The sequence below is a fragment of the Thalassophryne amazonica genome, chromosome 19 (genome assembly GCF_902500255.1).
Source record: "Thalassophryne amazonica chromosome 19, fThaAma1.1, whole genome shotgun sequence".
Taxonomy (NCBI): domain Eukaryota; kingdom Metazoa; phylum Chordata; class Actinopteri; order Batrachoidiformes; family Batrachoididae; genus Thalassophryne; species Thalassophryne amazonica.
The window spans coordinates 16,056,927-16,077,727 of NC_047121.1; the positions used below are offsets into that span (position 1 = coordinate 16,056,927).

Here is a 20,801-nt window from a genome sequence, read left to right on the forward strand (position 1 = left end):
CACCACTTCAATACCTGAAAAGGCAAAATAAATTTAATCATGGCATTACTTGTTTATAAGGCACACACAGGGTTAAGGAGCACAGCCAAAGAGCTAAGTAATGTTGAGGCACAAAATGCGAGTAAACTGCTTCTTTAAGACACTATAACACTGCTTTTCACAATAAATCTGCATTTTATGTGCAATTACTGTGCTGTTACATTTACTCTAACTCAGTCCCACATTTGTGCAGCCAATATTTGTCAAAACAAATACAGAAGAGGATCAGACATTTATATAATAGACTTGAATGAATTTGTTAGTCCCAGTCTAAATGTTGTGAAGAGTTCACCTGGAGTGATGAACTTTGTTTATAAAATCCCAACCATCAAAGTCATTATCTTTATCAAGACAGAAAATAATACCATCAGTTTGTCAAACAGAAACATATTTAAACACATTATGTCTGCCAGAACACCAGATACTAGTTTAATCCTTAATTAATTTTAATATCAAGTTAAGTTCAAGATAGGTGACAGACCTACAGACCTACAGAATACAGATGACAAAACCCTTTTTCAGAAATTTTAGTAATTTCCCCATATCATGAATGTTTTAATTTAATTAAACCTTTATTTAACCAGTTTAGTCCCATTGAGATTGAGGTGTCTTTTGCAAGGGAGCCCTGGACAATTAGAAAGTTTACAATTCACCTAACCTGCATGTCTTTAAATGTGGGAGGAAACCGGAGCACCCGGAGAAAACCCATGCAAACACAGGGAGAACATGCAAACTCCACAAAGAAAGGCCACAGGTGGGAAGTGATCCCATAATCTTCTCGCTGTGAGGCCGCAGTGCTAACCACTAAACCACCATGTTGCCAATGTTACATATAACACTCACTTATGAACGCTCACTCCACAATCCTTTGTCAGCTAGTTGCTGTACAAAACGGCATTTTCAGGTCACTTTAACCCATGTTTAAGCACATCATTGATTTCTATTTAATCTAATGCCGGATGATGAGTAATAACATTAAGCTGGGTCTGCCATCTAGTGTATTAAATAGAAATCGATGGTGATGACCATTACTATGGTTCTGCAGTGTCTGATCTCATAGACTGGTGTAGGTCATCCTTTTTGAAATAAATAAATAAATAAAAAGATGGTCATCTTATCACCCAGCTCCCCAGTGATGATCGGTGATCAAACTGTAGAGGTCGTTCAGCATTATAAATACTTGGGCACCCTCACAGTTCACCTTTGAAGCCCAGGTGTATGTAGTCCTTCTGGTGCATTTACACATAGGCAGGATGCGTTATGAATATCATATCTGCGTCATTTTTGGCAGATTCTTGACTTTCTTATTGTGACTTAACGCATCTGAATAGGTTTCTTAATAGTGCATTTTTGTCCATGATATTCGTAATTTTCATGGGGCATGTTTTTGGCTGTCAAAAAATTTTCCACGAATGTCACGCACCACCCTCATTTCATCTCATGTCGCAACTGTGTTGATCCGTCTTGATTAGTGGTGATCCTTAATAGAGCGTGACAGCGCTCTTCTCTGACATGCGCACAATTAAACTCTGCTGCACCGCATTCAGTTTCATTGCTGCAGTATGTTGAAGAAGGACACTGACACCAAGTCAGCTTAAAAGTTTCATTCCAATGCTCCTCAGCGCGCTCCTGCAGGTGTTCCACCTGCTGCATGTGTCTGATGTTTGGGAAAACGAGCAAGACGAGAGCCACGTGGAGCCACACATTTGGCTATGTCCATCTCCTCCTGTGCTCTGTGCCACTCCATGGCACAATGCCGTCGCCTTCTCTGGGCCCGAGCTCATTTGAAATGGACAGATGCAAAGTGGAAACGTGTGCTGTGGTCTGATGAGTCCACATTTCTTTTTTTGCCAAAATATTATTAATATTTTGTACATAGTTTAACAATCACAAAACAAACAATGAACATGGTGCATATATCAAGTCTATGCAATCTATTGCATTTACTGACAATAATGTGTTTTAACAAAACAATTTTGCAAAACTTTATACATCCCAGGGTTACAGTCTCTTTTTGTTATGATTTGAAGCCAGGATCTGAACAAAGGCTGAGATTTCCCAAATGCAGAGCAGTCACGACAAAAGGTTGAATTTTTAAAGAATACCAGGTTTAATGCTGGACTGGTGACAAGATACAAAAACAGTTGAGGAGCAGGAACAACCAAAATACAAAATTCACCCACTCAGGTTGTGGGGAGATCCAGGGCGTGAGGAGACAAAGCAAAACTTAAGTTGACAATCTTCCAGGGAGTGCAAAAACCAGAACTGAGTACTTACAAAAAGGGAGCAGTAGAGAACACAGGACATCAGAAAAGGTGAGCAGTCACTTTAACAACAGAATGATAAGTAGCATGCTGCATGGACAAAGACGAAAAGCAGCACAGGAATCAGCTACCACAGGAAAACAGCTACAATGGACCAGCATGGGACATGAACACAGGTGAGGTTAAATACAGAGTCTGATGAGTGAATTAATTCCAGCTGGAAACTCAGAAGAAGTGTGAAGACTAATTTAAGACACTAGATGGCGGCAGAGAACAGAACATACATGACTGAAGAGTGCAAACATGAAGTGACCCAACATACTAATAAGCCTAATGACATAGAAAGGAACAATGACACACAGTGGAAAGACCAAGACACAAGCAACCACAGGAGTGTACGACAAACTTGGTTGGAAAGAAAGATGAGAGAACAGACAAAACATAATGTAAACAAAGGGCGGGGTCTAACCAGACCGACAGCACTGCACGCTCAGTGAGAAGTACCCAGACACAGAGCGCGCACATGCACCAGGAACAACACAGAGGAAAGAGGGATAATATGCACACATACGCAGCAAGACAGAAGAGGGCCAGCATACATGTCAATGTGGACTAGGAGGGGGGCGTGCCAGGACACATGCGCATATAGCTGAGCACACTAACCAGACATGCACATACACCTACACACACACACCTGACTCCAACTCCTTCATCCAAATGACAAACCCACAGATTCACAAAGACAGAAATCATGGACAGAGCAAATACAACAGAAACTTGGACACTGACCATTCAGAAGACAATACAGACAGACAAGGAAGAAGACAAAATACAAGACCTCAAAAACAACCTGAATGGACCCTAACACTTTTAGTCCTTTGAATCATCCTCCAATAGTTTTAAATCTTTAACATACAATATGAAAGGATTCCAAACATTTTCAAAAATCTCCTGTTTGCCCTTGAGAGTGTATGAAATTTTTTCTAAGGGAAGGGTTGAAAGCATCTGTCGTATCCAGTGAGTGACAGTTGGTCTATGAGTTCTTTTCCAAAGCAGTGATATGCATTTTTTAGCAATCAAAAGACTTAAGTCTATAAATATCCATTCACTTTTAGTGTATTTGTGTTTTTCTGGATATACACCCATTAAAAATAATTTGGGATGTAATATTATTTGCTTAGAAATTATTTTTCCCAGGACATCTCTTATCTCACCCCAGAACAGTGCAATATGACTACAATGCCACATGTAATGGACTAACGTTCCTCTATGGTCTGCACATTTTGAGCACACATCAGGAATATTTTTGTTGTACCTGTTAAGATCTACTGGCGTGATATTGATTCGCATTAACCATTTGTATTGAATTAGTCGCAGCCGTATATTGAAAGATCGGGTTTGTGCTAAAACACATGCGGATTGCCAGTCTTCCTCAGATATCTGTAGAGACAGATCTTCCCTCAAAGCATCAAGTCTACCACATGAACTTTCATCTGCTTCAGAAATTAGCAAAGTGTACAATTTAGATATTAATAGTTTTTTCTGACTGTCTTTTACTATTGTTTCTTCCAAAACGGATTTGATAGGTTTGGTTGCTGCATTTTCTTGACTTGATCTTATGAAGCTTCTGAGCTGGAGATATTTAAAGAAATGTTTATTACTTATATGAAATCTATGTTGTAGTTCCATGAAGCTCATTAATGTATCAGATTTTGGCTTGTAGAGATCTTGAATTGTTGCAAGTCCTTTGTCCTTCCATGATTTAAATGTTGAGTCTGCTCTGCCTGGTATAAATAGTTGATTGCCCCATACTGGACTAAATTGAGATAAATTGGTTGATTCTCTCAAAACAATTCGTACATCTCGCCACACTTTAACTGTGTTTCTGTTGGGAAAGTGTAGTGACACGAACCCACAACAAGGGGCGTAAATGAACGGACAATGGAGGAAGTCAAATATGAACACTTTACTGTTGTGAATAGCACAACTCAACACAGCAGATTACAGAATAGGTGCAAAAATCAATTAACAAAGGTGTTGTGTGGGCAGGCTCGAGGATTGAAGACGTCTGTCCTGAGAAGAACCGGAACCACACGATTTCCTCCGCCACCGAACCTGGAAAATACTGGAGCCGCCAAGTTCTGAGTCCCCAGGTGGCCACCGTCTCCGCGTGTCGGATCTGGTACTGCTGGCGAAGAACAGAAACAATAAGATGTGGGTGTGTGAACACCCAGTAACACTTATGGTGGTTATTCCACCTCCACCTCTAACACAGGAAGAGACTGAGGGCTACTTAGGTTGGACGTGCGTCACTCGTCACGTCTCCCCACACTTAGCGTCCCGTTGTCAGTAGGCTCCTCAGGAACTCCTGCAACAACTCAGAGAATTACGAATCCTTTAGAACAACAATGGCTGAGAATATTACCTCCGTAGGTAGATGATATCTCGGCAACGAGGTAGAGATGACGTCCGGTCTTTATGGAGTGAGATGATGTAGAGTAGATGGGTGACAGCTGTCAAGAGATAATGAGTGACAGCTGTCACCCCCGGCTGTGTCCGTGGCGGCAGCGCCCTCTCGTGCCTGAAGCCCGCACTTCAGTCAGGGCGCCCTCTGGTGGTGGGCCAGCAGTACCTCCTCTTCTGGCGGCCCACACAGTTTCGAAGAATTGGATTTTTTATTTGTTTTAATAGTTGTGTCATTGTATTTGAATATAAGTAAGAGGGGAGTGTCAGATTTAATCCTTAACTTTCCATATCTACCCAATGTGGGTGGTGGTTTGTGTTGTAGAACATAATACACCTCAACTGTGTGGCCCAATAATACAACTGAAAATTTGGGCATTTCAAGCCTCCACAGTCATAGGGAAGATATAGCAAGGACAAACGCAATCTGGACTTTCTGTTATTCCATATAAACCTTATTATAATTTTTTTCATTTGTGAAAAGAGGTCAGGAGGAGGTAGTAGGGGAAGATTTTGAAATAAATAAAGTAGCTTAGGGAGTATATTCATTTTCAGCACATTCATTCTTCCAATCAAAGATGTTATTAACGGCATCCATCTCTCAATTGAATTATTTACATCAGTCAATACAAGATTGTAATTAGTCTCAACTAAATGTTTTAGGTCTGGTAAAATTTGTATTCCTAAATACTCAAATTGTGTTGTTACATTAAATTGTAATACTTCTGGAAGTGGGTTGGCTCTCTCATAAGCATTCAGTAACAGTATAGAAGACTTGTTTCGGTTAATTTTATAACCTGAAATATTACTAAATTACATAATTATTTTGCAAAAGGATTGGTACTTATTGTTGCAACTTTGACAAAAAAACGATATCATCATCGGCGAATAAAGAGATTTTATGTTCTGTTGGTCCCAATGAAATCCCAGCAATTTGAGTGTGTGATCTTATTGCAATTGCCAGCGGTTCAATTGCAAGAATGAACAGCAGGGGTGAAAGTGGACACCCCTGTCTACAGCCTCTGCTGATCATTACTGGTTTAGAAATATTCCTATTACTAATTATTTCAGCAGAAGGATTTTTATACAATAATTTGATCCGCTTTACAAAATTATCCCCACATCCAAATTTTTGCAGCACTTGAAAAAGATACACCCACTCTACTCTATCGACTGCCTTTTCAGCATCAATAGATAGAAGAGCAGTATCTGCTGCATCTTTGTTAAAGTATATTCAGTAATCTCCTCACATTGTGGAAACCCTGTCTGCCTATAATAAATCAATTTTGATCCCAATCAATTACTTTTGGCAAAATGTTTTGGAGTCTTCTGGCTAAAACTTTAGTAATTATTTTTATATCAGAATTTAATAAGCTTATAGGTCTTAAATTTCCACACTTATTTGGGGGTTTACCTGCTTTTTTTAAAAGAATAATCATAGCTGTATTCATTGAGGGAGGGAAAGAGTTTGATTGGAATACATCCTTAAACATATCTAATAAAGGGTTTATTAATTTATCCTTGAATTTTTTATACAAATCAATTGGAAGACCATCTGGTCCTGGCCTCTTCCCAAATCTCATGTGGTCTATGGCCTGCTCTAGTTCGTTTTTAGTAATTTCTGAATTTAAGGCATGTCCATCTTCACTTGAAATTTTAGGAATATTTAATTTACTAAGAAATGCACTTATATATTCTATTTTTATATTTGTTTGTGCCTTATACAACTCCTCATAATAAGCCTTAAAGGCTCCATTAATTTCCTCGGGGTCAGATATATTTTTTCCATCTGATTCGATAGATGTAATAGGTGTTTTTGACTCCAATTGTTTTATTTGCCAAGCTAAAAGTTTTCCGGCAATTTCCCCTTGTTCATAAAAGGATTGTTTTAGTCGTAAGAGGCTAGATGCTGCCCTTAGAGAGGAGTGTTTGTCATATTCAGCCCTCAAAATCAGTAATACCTTCTCCAATTGTGGGTTTGGGCCGCTGCTAATTTTGCTTTGAAGTACTTTCATTTTATTTTCCAACTGTAACCTAATTTCTGTATTTTTTTGGATTTGGATCCTATAAAGCTAATTATATGGCCTCTGAGGAATGCCTTAAATGCTTCCCATTTAGTACACGCTGATGTTTGCATTGTATTGATTTGAAAAAAAATCATCAATGTGTTTTTCTAAATACTTTAACAAATCTTTATCCTGCAGCCATTTATGCTGAAACTGCCACCTTGGAGGGTCTCTTCTAAGTTTAGTATCCTTATAAACCAAGCGGCATGGAGCGTGATCTGAAATCACAATGTTATCGTAAGAGCAATCTTGAATTTTGAATTGTAATGTTGTAGATACTAGGAAAAAGTCTATTCTTGAGTAAGTTTTAAATGTACCAGAGTAACAAGAGTATGTTTTAGCATTCAAATTCCTTTCCCTCCGAGTCCACATTTCAAATTGTTTTTGGAAATCATGGACATCGTGTCCTCTGGACAAAAGAGGAAAAAGACACATCTACAAGTACACAGCACAAAGTTCAAAAGCCAGCAACTGTGATGGTATGGGGGTGTGTTAGTGCCCATGGCATGGCCAACTTACACATCTGTGATGGTACCATCAATGCTGAAAGATACATCCACGTTTTAGAGCGACACATGCTGCCATCCAAGCAACGTCTTTTTCAGGGACGCCCCTGCTTATTTCAGCAAGACAATGCCAAGCCACATTCTACAGCGTGGCTTCGTAGTAAAAGAGTGTGGGTACTAGACTGGCCTGCCTGCAGTCCAGACCTGTCGCCCATTGAAAATGTGTGGTGCATTATGAAGCACAAAATACGACAACGGAGACCCCGGACTGTTGAAAAACTAAAGTCATACATCAAGTCAGAATGGGAAAGAATTCCACCTACAAAGCTTCAACAATGTGTCCTCAGTTCCCAAATGCTTATTGAGTGTTGTTAGAAGTAAAGGTGATGTAACACAGTGGTAAACATATCACTGTCCCAGCTTTTTTGAAACGTTTTGCAGGCATCCATTTCAAAATGAGCAAATATTTGCAAAAAAACAATAAAGTTTATCAGTTTGAACATTAAATATCTTGTCTTTGTGGTGTATTCAATTGAATATAGGTTGAAGAGGATTTGCAAATCATTGTATCCTGTTTTTATTTACATTTTACACAACGTCTCAACTTCATTGGAATTGAGGTTGTATTTTGATCTGTAGCAGGTGGCTTTCTGCGAATATGGTGCTGAACTGGTGTTTTGCAGAAGAGAATAGTTGGCCAGGGGAGACAGGGAAATCCAATGGAAGCATATTCTGTCTTGACTGCTTGTGCTGCACATACTAATTGGGTGCCTTTCCTTAGCTTGAAGGTAATGAAACTGCCGTTATCATAACAGCCAGAGCAAAGTTCATTATTTATACCCAAAAGCAGTGGAGTGTGAGAGCTCAGAGACTTCTCAGTGCTCAGCTCTTTAAATCTCATTTATTACTATGGCTATATGATATATATATATATATATATATATATATATATATATATATATATATATATATATATATATATATAATTGCCAGCATTTCTATTAAAAAAAAAGTCTTTTGCTTCTTTTGTTATGAGTTGAGGATCTCCCTTATATTATGCATTTCAATTAATCATTGGTACTGTGGCTGCAACTCTTTGTTCAATAGAGAACCACCCAGTGTTCAAAATATAACACATTGAACCTTCATTATTATTTATTGTGTCTCAGACTCACCCATTTCTTGAAAAAAGTATCCATTCTTGGACATCCCAGAGGGAGGCCCCTCTACAGGAAAGAACAAAAACAGAAAGATACATTTAACCATAAGATGAATAAGCAATAGCAATTCACCCTCCAATTACACAGTTATTCATACAAAGCCATTAGTTTTACCATTTAGTTTACGCGCAAATGGCCACAAATTTGCAATATTCAACATTTATATATTCACTTGCGTGTTGCCCACGGGGATCCATGGGTTCTTGATTAGGTAGTGTGAATAAAATAGGTAGCTGACATTTTTCAAGGGTGGGAATAATGTATGCAATGTTTGTATAATGAGTTGGAATGCTGTGTGAGTCCAGAATGTTTTTAGACCCTTAGACCTCAACAGTTTTTAGAGGAAGAACTCAAACCTTTTATTTCCTGTTAATTATGTTAATTTACTGTCCTAATGTATTTCTAAGTTGCTTAGGTTCTTGTTATCATATACACACTGCACTACTACAAGTTATATACATGCATTCAGAGTTTTTTGTCTTTTATGCATTCTGCCGTAAGCATTGCTTTTATTTTTATACATCCACAAACAGACTGTGGCAGAAGAAATCAAAAGCAGTACACTTCTCACTCATGGTAACAACAATAGGGCTGAAACGATTTGTCGAGTAACTCGAATAATTCAATTACAAAAAATCTTTGAGGCAAATTCTGTGCCTCGAAGCTCCGTTTAACATTGCAGTACATATGCCCTGTGTGTGGCGCTGTTATGTCCCCAGAAAAAAATAGAAGACTAGAGCATGCGCATAAGCCGTGTAAGAGCTAATCAATGATGACCAAAAGCTATAGCTTTCCAATATGACAGAGTAAAATAAAGCTTTTTAAGAGAAAGAGGGCCCATGCTGATCATCTGAAAAAAGACTTACTGTGCATTTAAAGCGAAGCAGTGTGTTTGTGTATTTTTAAAAAAACACTATTTGTGCTTCGCTCTATGTGCACTGTAAGTCAGGTTTTCATTACCTGGGTGCAGAGCGGATTTATCAGTGTGGCTTTTGTGGAAAAGCTGAACTTCAGAGACCAGTTTTTCACAAGCTGCGCTCACGTTCACATGCAGCCTAAGGATTACACCGACCGCCTGCACTTATGGTCCGGAATGAGGAGCTCAGCCCTCCCCCATCTCAGCACTCTCCCTGCCATCACTGCACCTTTCCTGCGCATGCGTCATTTCAGAGCGTCAACAGGAGAGTGCTGAGCTCCTGGCACTGGGAAAGATCCAAAACTTGTAAAGACATGAAAAAATAAATAATCTGATAATCTGCGCGATGGCACAGCAACATTGTGCGATTGCTTAGGGCCCCTTCAAACATAGTGCGAATTTGGTCAAAGTGCGCATGAAACAGGAATCGTATGCAAAATGTGTAAATTTGTAGCTACCTTGAATGCCTTGTACTGTTGCTCTAATTATTTGCGCACACCAGCAGCTGAAAGAGAGTGTGCGCTGTGTGAGCCCATAGAAACTGGCACCTGGAAACCATTCGAAAAATTTATCTGGCTTTCTGTGAAAATTTTACGGGCTTCACAGAGAATAAGGACTGTTACTACAGCTTTAAGGACCCCTTTAAGGACGCTCGGCACGCCGCGCTCTGAGCTGCGACGACGTGGCACAAGCCACCGGACCATTTCTAAACGGATGGCTCTGTGGATACGAGACCGTCGTGTGCTCTTTCTCTGGTTATCACAAGAGCTGGGCATCAACCATTTTCCGGCAGATTTCACTTTTAACAAGAGATTTTGTCATGGAAAGCCGCGCAGAGGCTTCGCGCGTAAAGACCGAATCACTTTGGAAGTGAGACAAAGGAACACCTCCGTTTCAGCATGTCATGGGACAAGTTGGGACATGCCTATCTTGGCTTTCAATGCTTATCAGTCCAGTAACTTTCAGAGAAATTCTGGAGAGCTGGACATGTCTGGAAATATCTTATTTCAACCAGAAAAACAAACACTAAATAAATACAAGTGTTTATTATAAATGCAAAAGGAAATAATTTAACAATGACTGCAGTGTGATTGTAAACTAGGATTTCTGTGAGATAAACCTCATGATGTTTTATATATATATATATATATATATATATATAGTCATTTAAACTTGTAATTTTGTCAAAATATGTTTTGTACTATGATCAAGGTGAAATGACAGTGAAAGTGTGTGTTTAGGTGTGTGTTCATGATGTTTAGGTGTATAGTATTTGTTCATTGGGGGTTCGGTATGGACGGGTGGGTGTGCATGTTTGGGGGTGGATTCGTTGGGCCAATAGTGAGCTGGTCCAGAGGAAAAATGCCAGGGCCGAAATTTGTTCCCAGTCCGACTCTGCCAGCAAGGCATCCAGGGGGCATCCGAAAAAGACGCCCAAGCCACCTCAGCTGGCTCCTTTAGGCGTGGAGGAGCCGTGGCTCGACTCCATGCTCCTCCCGAGTGACCGAGCTCCTCACCCTACCTCTAAGGAAGCGCCCAGATACCCTGCGGAGGAAACTCATCTCGGCCGCTTGTACTCGCGATCTTGTTCTTTCAGTCATGAGCCAAATCTCATGACCATAGGTGAGGGTCGGACGGTACACTGATCGGTAAATCGAGAGCTTTGCCCCCCTGCTCAGCTCTCTCTTCACCACAACGGACGGTGTGCCTTCACTACTCAGGACGGATCTCATCCACCACAGGAGCCTTGCCACCAAGGAGCTTTCTGACCACCTCGGTGACTTCGGCCTGGGTGATGGATGAGTCCGCCTCTGAGTCCCCAGTCTCTGCTTCTTCTTTGGAAGACGTGACAATGGGATTGAGGAGATCCTCAAAGTATTCCTTCCACGCCGGACAACAGCACTGTAGACAGTGTTGGTGGAGAGCTGCTTCCGCCTCCGGAGACATTGAACGGTTTGCCAGAATTTCTTTAAGGCCGACCGATAGTCCTCCTCCATGGCCTCCCCGAACTCCTCCTAGACCCGAGTTTTTGCCTCTGTGACCGCACAAGCTGCAGCACGCTTGGCCTACCGGTATCTGTCAGCTACAGGTATCTGTCAGTAGGACTCCTTCAGCTTGACGGCATCCCTTACTTCCGACATCCACCACCGGGTTCGGGGATTGCTGCCGCGACAGGCACCAGAGGGTTCGGGGATTGCCGCCGCGACAGGCACCAGAGACCCTGCGACCACATCGACAATGGAAGTGGAGAACATGGTCCACTCGGACTCCATGTCTCCAACCTCCCCCGGGATCTGGGAGAAGCTCTCCCGGAGGTGGGAGCTGAAGGCCTCGCCAACAGAGGGTTCAGCCAGTCGTTCCCGGCAGACCCTCATGATACATTTGGGCCTGCCAGGTCTGACCAGCTTCCTCCCCTCCCAGCGGATCCAACTCACCACCCTCTCTTCAACCGAGTGTCCGAGACATGTGGCTGAAGGTCAAATGAAGAAGGTCAGGTATTCTGCACTGCCACTCGGCCCGTCGGCCAAAACAATAGTGAGAGACCTGTCCCCAACCCGAAGGCGTAGGGACGCGACCCTCTCATTCACCGGGGTGAACTGCAACACATGGCGAGTGAGCTTGGGAGCAATGAGCAATGCTACCCCCGCCCGCCGCCTCTCCAAGTGGGCAACGCCAGAAAAGTGGAGCGCCCAGCCCCTCTCCAGGAGTTGGGTTCCAGAGCCCAAGCTGTGCGTGGAGGTGAGCACAACTATCTCTAGTCGGTACCTCTCAACCTTCCTCACAAGCTCAGGCTCCTTCCCTCCCAGTGGGGTGACATTCAACGTCCCGACAGCCAGAGGCTGTGAGCGCGGACCAGGCCACCAGGCCACCAGGCCACCCGTCCTCGACCGCCATCCAGTCCTCTCTGCACCCGACCCCCATGGCCCCCTCTGCAGGTGGTGAATCCACAGGAGGGCAACAGAATACTTGATTACAAAAATAATCGATAGCTGTAGCCCTAAATGGCAACATGGCGTTTAGTATGTATTTAGTATTATAATGAGCTGTCTATGTAAAAATCAAGCGGCTGCCTATGTAGGTGTACACACGGCCCCACTCAGATTTTTTATCAAATTTTCACCAATCACCCTTCAAATAGATTGATTAGGCATGGTAAAGTTTGTTTTTCCATCAGGCAAAATTTGACTTGAGTTTTGGTCAATTCAAAATTTGATGTCAAAACAGCCTGAAATCATGCTACATTAAAATATATAGTAAAAATGCCCAAATTTGAGGCAACACTGCCCAGCTCAACACACATGGTTTAAAAAACTGGCTATGGGCATCATCAACCATTATCCAGATATCAAAGATTCATTGTGTGTCTGGCGGAACTTTTCCGTATATTTCAGTTATTCAAACTTTTCCCAATTCATATTTTGCCCTCCCAAGGTCCAATTCTGGAGGAGTAGGGGAACTGATAAATGCTCATAAAATGAGTAACTGCTGTATAACTGCTGCAATACTGGATAAAAGGTTTGATACTTATGATGTGATTCCATATTTGTTGCATTTGTAAAGGTTTAGTAGAATTATGTACATGTATATGGAGCAGCCCAGGTCTCGAAGCAAACAGTGGGGTGATCATGCTTTCGCAGTAGCAGGTCCTAAACTTTGGAACTCGCTGCCCCTTGACCTGCGTGCCATCTCGGATCTGCCCCTTTTTAAAACAAAACTCAAAACGTATTTGTTTAGATGTGCTTTTGATACTTAGTCTTTTTAGACTTGGGAATAAAATGAATCTGTGTTCCTCTTTTTAACTATATTTTAAATGCGATTTTTATATGTACAGTGCTTTGGTCAACTTAGGTTGTTGTAAGGCGCTTAACAAATAAAATTTGATTGATTGATTGATATGTGATCATTTGGTAACTGCTCACCTGGAACAGAATTCTTGTTAGTTTACATTTGTTTACTTTTCAAGTATATGGCTATCTAAAGCTTATAAAATATACCTCTGATTATTTAACAAAAGATAGGTATTTGGACATTCACCTGGCTGTGTGGGGTAGTTTAATATGGAAAATAGGTAAAAATATGGGGAAAAAAAAATGAGAAAATGACCTTGACATTTCTCAATGACCTTGACCCTGGATCACACAAACGACACCATAAATGAACTTCCGACACCCAAAAACATACAAAATGATACCGCATTTGCTAAGATATGTCAAATATTGCTCACTTTAACAACATTTTTCAATTTCCCTACTCCTCTAGAATTTCACCCTGGCAAGGCAACATATGAATTTCGAAAAGTTTGAATAACTGAAATATACAGACAGACAGATGATGGTTGATGATGCCCATAACCAGTTTTTCAAACCATGGGCTTCTAGATGGTCAGTATTGCTGCAAAGCATTTTTACTAGATATTTTAATGTAACAGGATTTCAGGCTGTTTTGACATCAAATTTTGAATTGACCAAAACTCAAGTAAAATTGTGCCTGATGTAAAAACAAATTTTACCATGCCTAATCAATCTATTTGAAGGGTAATTGGTGAAAATTTTAACAAAATGAGTCTCCACCTGTATTTTCCATAGACAGCTCAAACCAGTTGAAATACAAAAACACAATAAAGCAATAACACTAACACTGTTAAACTAACATAAACAACAGTAACATTTAAAACCCCAAAAACCCAAACTCCCACGTTGTATTGCAGCACAATTTCCATTGTTCACTGTTGTTGGCTAATATCACTACTTCTCCAAAAATATTAGTGCTCTCAACTTTCTGTTTTTCCTTGACTCAAAATACATAAGCATACCAAACGGTAAATATCAGCGCTCCCCAGTTTATCCATGATCGAAGCCATACACATGCATGCACACAGAGGCTGCTTGGCTATTCTAATATAGATTCAGTTACTTGGGATTAAAATATCTTGGATGTTGGATGCCACAGTATGTAAAATGTTGGATGACAGTGCGTAAAATACAGAAGTTGGAAAAATGATAAGCTACATAAATTTGTCAAGTCTGAGTGTTGACTGCTTCAAAAGTCCTACCATGCTCTTCTGGGAGACTGTTTTCACACCAATACAGCAGATACCCATTTAAATTCCAGGGATGGAAATATTTTTGGCGTGTTGTGTGTGGTGATAATGATGATGATGACATACAGTCGAAATTGAAGCCTGTTCTACTGTATGTTTGCTTTTCAAGTCACTTTGGACAACAAGCCAAGCACGTGTGTTTAAAATGGTAATATTGGCCTCACAAAGATATACAAGTTTAAGATGATAACACTGAGAAATATCTGGCCACGAGTGCTGTTAGATGGTCAAAATAAGAAACGTTCAGCACACCAATGATGCAGAAGAATTTGACATTAATTTTATTCTATTCCTACTGGCAGTGACTATGTTGACTCAGTCATCTTGTAGTGTAACAGTTTTACCTTTGACAATTAAAATCAATTAATAAACATCAATTTCAAAATAAAAAAATTAAACTTATTTCAAGTTAGTATTAACTCTGTGGGTTTTTGATCTCATTCATCAATTGTTCCAAGTGCAGTCTGACCCTACCAGCTTGACAATCCAATACACACATCTAAGTTTGTATATATGCATAATTTGAACCATATGTCAAGTGTATACGGTTTACACAGAAACAACAGCATTTCTGTCAAATTACTAAAATTATGAGTGTTCTATATTATGACTCATTTAGAGAGGCTCTTAAATATTAAGTCTGTCAACATTATTGCTTGGTAGTTTACAGTGGTGTATGGAATCTGGAAGCAGTCAAAAATATTTTCTTACATAAATAGCAAGAAGAAGAAACTGAACCTGGGTAAAGTAACTGCCCTCACACCTGCATCAAAAGGCCTGTGGTTTTTGGGGTTATAGAAACCATAAAAAGCACACCTTGTGGGGTTGCAGGTAACAATCTTCATTGAAATTAAGAAGCAACAGATACAAGGTTGTTTGTGAGTTTTGGAAATGTTCAAAAAAATAAGCCACAAACTATCTTTGCCAGCAGCAGAACTCAGTTCATGTCATTTGTGAAGGTAGACTGACGACAACAAAAAAGAATGGATAATTTTGACAGCAAAGGTATGATAGAACTTGCAAATTGTTGCATTCTCAGTGATTTCAAACTGTAGCAATATTGCGATGGTACTGTGATTATGTGTTGCGTATATAAGCAACAGTGCATCATTTGCATCACACGAGAGTCGTCACAATTATAATGTTCAGATGGTTAGATGCAAATAAAATCTTAAAATTTACATATTAGCCAAGCATGAATCATCCTCCTAACTGAACATAATCTGGTTCTGTATCTCAACTGGAGGGCAATAAGAAGATGTCAGGGGATGTAAAGTGCATGGGGGGGAATTTTAGTCAAAATATGTTCATTGTGTAGAAATTGTTCATATGCAATAATTATGTGCTACAGCCCCTCTTTTCATCAGGAAAGGTCCTGAATTTGCCAATACAGTCAAGGATAATCCACAGCGAGTGCTGCTTCAAGGCCGGCAGTCATTTTGCAAGCAAAACTCCCCCAACCCCCGTCTTAAAAAAGATGGATAATTCATTTGAGAAACATACTTAATCTGCTGGAGTTCCACTAAAAATGAGTGGAGAGAGAGCCTTTAGAGCACAACACTTCAACCTGTCACACTGCCCTGTGGATGGCACAGAAATGCAACACAGATACAGAGCGGGGTAACTCTGAAGGTTATTGAGACATTGTGTGCTTTGCTGAAAGAAGAGAGCAGATGTGGGAGTCCTGCACCTTCACATTCTGAAGCGTTTCTTCAACACTGTGTCAACATGTTCATATTTTTCATTCTATATCTAAAGAAGATGAATAGATATTCTCTAATCAGATAAGCCCTCGCATATTAGTACAACATACAGTTTTAATTATTCAAAGTTTTCTTTACTTTCACAGCTTTCTCACTCATTTTGCGTGTATGTGTATGCGTCAGTCACAGTCAGTCAGAGCTGCGTGTCGTCAGAGCGAGCTGCAAAAAGTTTGTACCTGAGTTTTCAGAGGTGGTGTTTGTGGTTGCCATCTGCCACGCTGGTGTTTGCCAACCCGGACAGTGGGAATACCACCTCAACCGGCAACTTAGCCCCGCGACTGGACAGCAACAACGTCCGAGGCCCGCCCAACGTGGTGAATTCACTGAGGCCGCGCGCTGCGTCATTAGAGCCGCGCGTCACGAGTGCCGCTTCCCCGAGGCCTCGTGCAGCCACCGTGGATCCATCAGCGCGGAAACACCGAGGCCGCGCGGCACCAGCGCAGTGCAGATCCATCCCGGTGACAAACAACGCAGGCTGTTAACATCGGCGATCGACAAGCTGCTCATAAGCCGACCATGGGGCCTAAGAAGGTTCTGACAGCGGAGGAAGGTGACGATATTAAAAAATCTCTGGACTTTCTATCAGAGGAGATTTCTGTTGTGAAGCAGCAACAGAAATCAATCATGGATCTGGTGGAGGAGGTGAAGGCATTACGGCTCCAGAATGCAGAGAAAGACCGGCATCTGGTGCAGCTGGAAAATAGAGTGGCTGAATTGGAGCAGTACACCAGAATTAACGACGTCATCATCACAGGTCTTCATATCAAACCACGGTCCTACGCACGGGCGGTAACAGATGAGAGCAGAGGGGAGCCCAGTGAACAGGAGGTCAGCTCTGTGGAAAAACAGGTTGCTGATTTCCTCCTATCTAAAGGTATAGAAATGGATTTAAATAACATTGAAGCGTGCCACCCTCTGCCCCGGAGAAATGACGGTGATAAACGAACCGTCATCATGAGATTCATCAACAGAAAACACAAAACAGCACTGTTAAAACAAGGAAGAAAACTGAAAGGGACAAACGTATTCATCAATGAACATCTCACCAAACGGAATGCCGACATCGCCAGGAAAGCACGCTTCTTGAAGAAACAGGGAAAAATCCAGCACACATGGACTTCAAACTGTAAAATATTCATCAAACTGAACGGATCACCAGAACAAGCAAAAGTCATGGCAATAAGGAACATCGAGGAGCTGGACAAATATGAACAATAGTGTTTCTTAAAGCGAGGATCTGGACAAATATGACCAATAAGGTATGAGGACACAAACACATCACAACACCATGACACAGACCAGAGGAACCTATTCATCTACTACCTATTCATCTACATCTGGAGACAAGAAGGATATAACTCAAAGGATTGCTGATCATGGAAAAGTAGAACTGAGAACATTTAAATACACAGACCACAATGTACTGGACTTGGAGCACGATATAGACCCGGACAATAATTTCTTCTCAAATATCAATGACAGTTGTTGCTATTATACAGATGAACAGTTTAATCGGATCATTAAAACGGATAACAAATTATCAATAATCCATTTCAACAGCAGAAGTCTATATGCAAACTTTAACAACATTAAAGAATATTTAAGTCAGTTTAAAAAAATATTTAACATAATTGCTATATCAGAAACATGGATCAATGAAGATAAAGGAATGGATTTTGAACTGGATGGATATGAATTTAATTGTGTAAACAGAAAAAATAAGAGTGGAGGAGGAGTGGTTGTGTATGTGGATAAGAACATGGATTATAAAATAATAGACAATATGACAACTGTGATTGATAACTTATTAGAATGTATAACTATTGAAATATGTGAAGAAAAAAGCAAAAATGTATTAGTCAGCTGTATATATAGAGCACCAGGATCTAGTATTGAAACATTCACTGACTGTATGGGAAAAATGTTCTCAAAAACTAATCAAAAAACTGTGTTCATTTGTGGTGACTTAAATATTGATCTGCTCAATCCAAATAAGCATAAAATAACAGATGAATTTATCAGTATAATGTACAGTATGAGTTTATATCCAAAAATCACCAGGCCTAGCAGAATTACATCCCATAGTGCCACCTTAATTGATAATATATTCAGCAATGATATTGAGAATAACACTGTGAGTGGATTATTAATCAATGACATTAGTGATCATCTACCAGTTTTCATCGTTTATAATAGAAACCATCGGCGGAATCAGCCAGAGGAGAAAATAAAATACAGGCGAGTGCAGACAGAGGAAAACATGAACACACTAAAGAAGGATTTACAGGAGCAAAACTGGGAAAAGGTATACAGTGAAAGTGATGTTGATAGTGCATATGAAACTTTTTTACAAATATTTACATCATTATATGATAAAAATTGTCCAATTAAACAAGACTACAGAAAACAAAAAATCCAAGCTCGACCATGGATGACGAAAGGGTTACGAAATGCATGTAATAAGAAAAATACACTGTATAGAGAATTCATAAAACTAAAGACTAAAGAGGCAGAAAATAGATATAAGAAATACAAAAATAGATTAACTAATATTATACGGGTATGTAGGAAGGAATATTATAGTAACATATTATATAATAACAAAAACAATATTAAAGGAATATGGGATATATTAAATAGCATTATCAAAAATGGTAATAAAAAACAGAGTTACCCTCAGTATTTCATTGATAATAATGTCAAGAAGGAAAATAAGGATGAGGTAGTCAACGGTTTTAATCATTTTTTTGTAAATATTGGACCAAGCTTGGCAGAAAAAATTCCCGATTCCCAATCTGAGGATTGGGATAATAATCTTATAGAAAGAAATCCCTGTTCAATGTTCCTCACAGCAGTGGATGGAAATGAAATTATAGACATTGTGAATAATTATAAATATAAAACATCTACCGATTTAAATGAAATTGATATGGTGGTGGTAAAACAGGTCATTGAATGGATTGTAGAACCATTAACATACATCTGTAACTTATCATTTCAAACCGGTACATTTCCCAATCAAATGAAAATAGCTAAGGTTGTGCCGCTGTATAAGACTGGGGATAGACACCACTTCACAAATTATAGACCTGTTTCTTTGCTTCCACAATTTTCCAAATTATTAGAAAAGTTATTCAATAATAGATTAGACAAATTCATAAATAAACATAAATTACTTACTGATAGTCAATATGGATTCAGAGCACATAGTTCAACATCACTTGCATTAATAGAATCAGTTGAGGAGATTACAAACGCCATAGACCACAAATTACATTCAGTTGGAATATTTATAGACCTTAAAAAGGCTTTTGATACAATTAATCATGACATATTAATCAATAAACTTGAACAGTATGGGATTAGGGGGTTGGTGTTGCACTGGGTGAGAAGCTACTTAAGTAACAGAAAACAGTTTGTGAAGTTGGGGGAATATACATCATCATGCTTGGACAATGCTTGTGGCGTCCCACAGGGGTCAGTATTGGGTCCAAAACTGTTTCTAATTTATATAAATGATATTGTCAATGTTTCCAAAATATTAAAATTTGTATTATTTGCAGATGACACAAGCATTTTTTTGTTCAGGGGGGGATTTGCAGGAGTTACTGAGGAGGATCAGTATAGAAATGGGAAAATTGAAAATATGGTTTGACAAACAAATTATCATTAAACTTAAGTAAAACAAAATACATGTTATTTGGCTATTGTAATACAGACATACAGGTTCAGTTACAAGTCGAGGGGGTAGATATTGAAAGGGTACATGAAAATAAGTTTCTGGGGGTGATAATAGATGATAAGATAAACTGGAAGACTCATATAAAACATATACAAAGTAAACTGTCAAGAAGCATTTCAGTTCTAAACAAAGCGAAACATATTCTGGACCACAACTCACTCCGCATTCTTTACTGCTCACTGGTTTTACCATATTTACAGTACTGTGCAGAGGTATGGGGTAATACTTATAAAGGTACAACACAATCACTATCAGTAATGCAGAAAAGAGCTATAAGAATTATTCATAATACTGGCTATAGAGATCATACAAATCCACTATTTTTACAATCCAAATTCTTAAAATTCACAGACTTGGTTCATTTTCAAACAGTACAAATTGTGTATAAAGCAATAAACAATTTACTTCCAGCAAATATTAAAAATATGTTTTTTAACAGATCAGGGGATTACAGTCTGAGGGGGAAATTTAATTTAAAGCATCAGTGGGCACGAACAACATTAAAAGGTTTCTGTATTTCTGTCTGTGGGGTGAGGATGTGGAACAGATTGGGAGTGGGGCTCAAGCAATGTCCAAGCATGAACCAGTTCAAACAGCGGTACAAAAATATGTTTTTTTCTGGGTATAGGGAGGAGGAAGGGTAATGAGGGTTAGGGTGTTTTTGTTTTTTGCTTCGGCTTGTAAATATATAGTATTTTGTATGTAAGTAGGTATGTGTAGG

General features: G+C 39.7%; 1 protein-coding gene across 4 annotated transcripts in view; it reads right to left on the minus strand.

The window, feature by feature from the left end:
- slc4a11 (solute carrier family 4 member 11) overlaps positions 1-20,801 on the minus strand; it is a 333,676-nt gene that overhangs the window by 225,640 nt on the left and 87,235 nt on the right. For all 4 annotated transcript variants that reach the window (XM_034159880.1, XM_034159879.1, XM_034159878.1 and 1 more), the window contains exon 2: positions 8,514-8,564. In XM_034159880.1, coding sequence (XP_034015771.1) covers positions 8,514-8,564 — 51 coding nt within the window. The remainder of the gene's footprint in view (positions 1-8,513; positions 8,565-20,801) is intronic.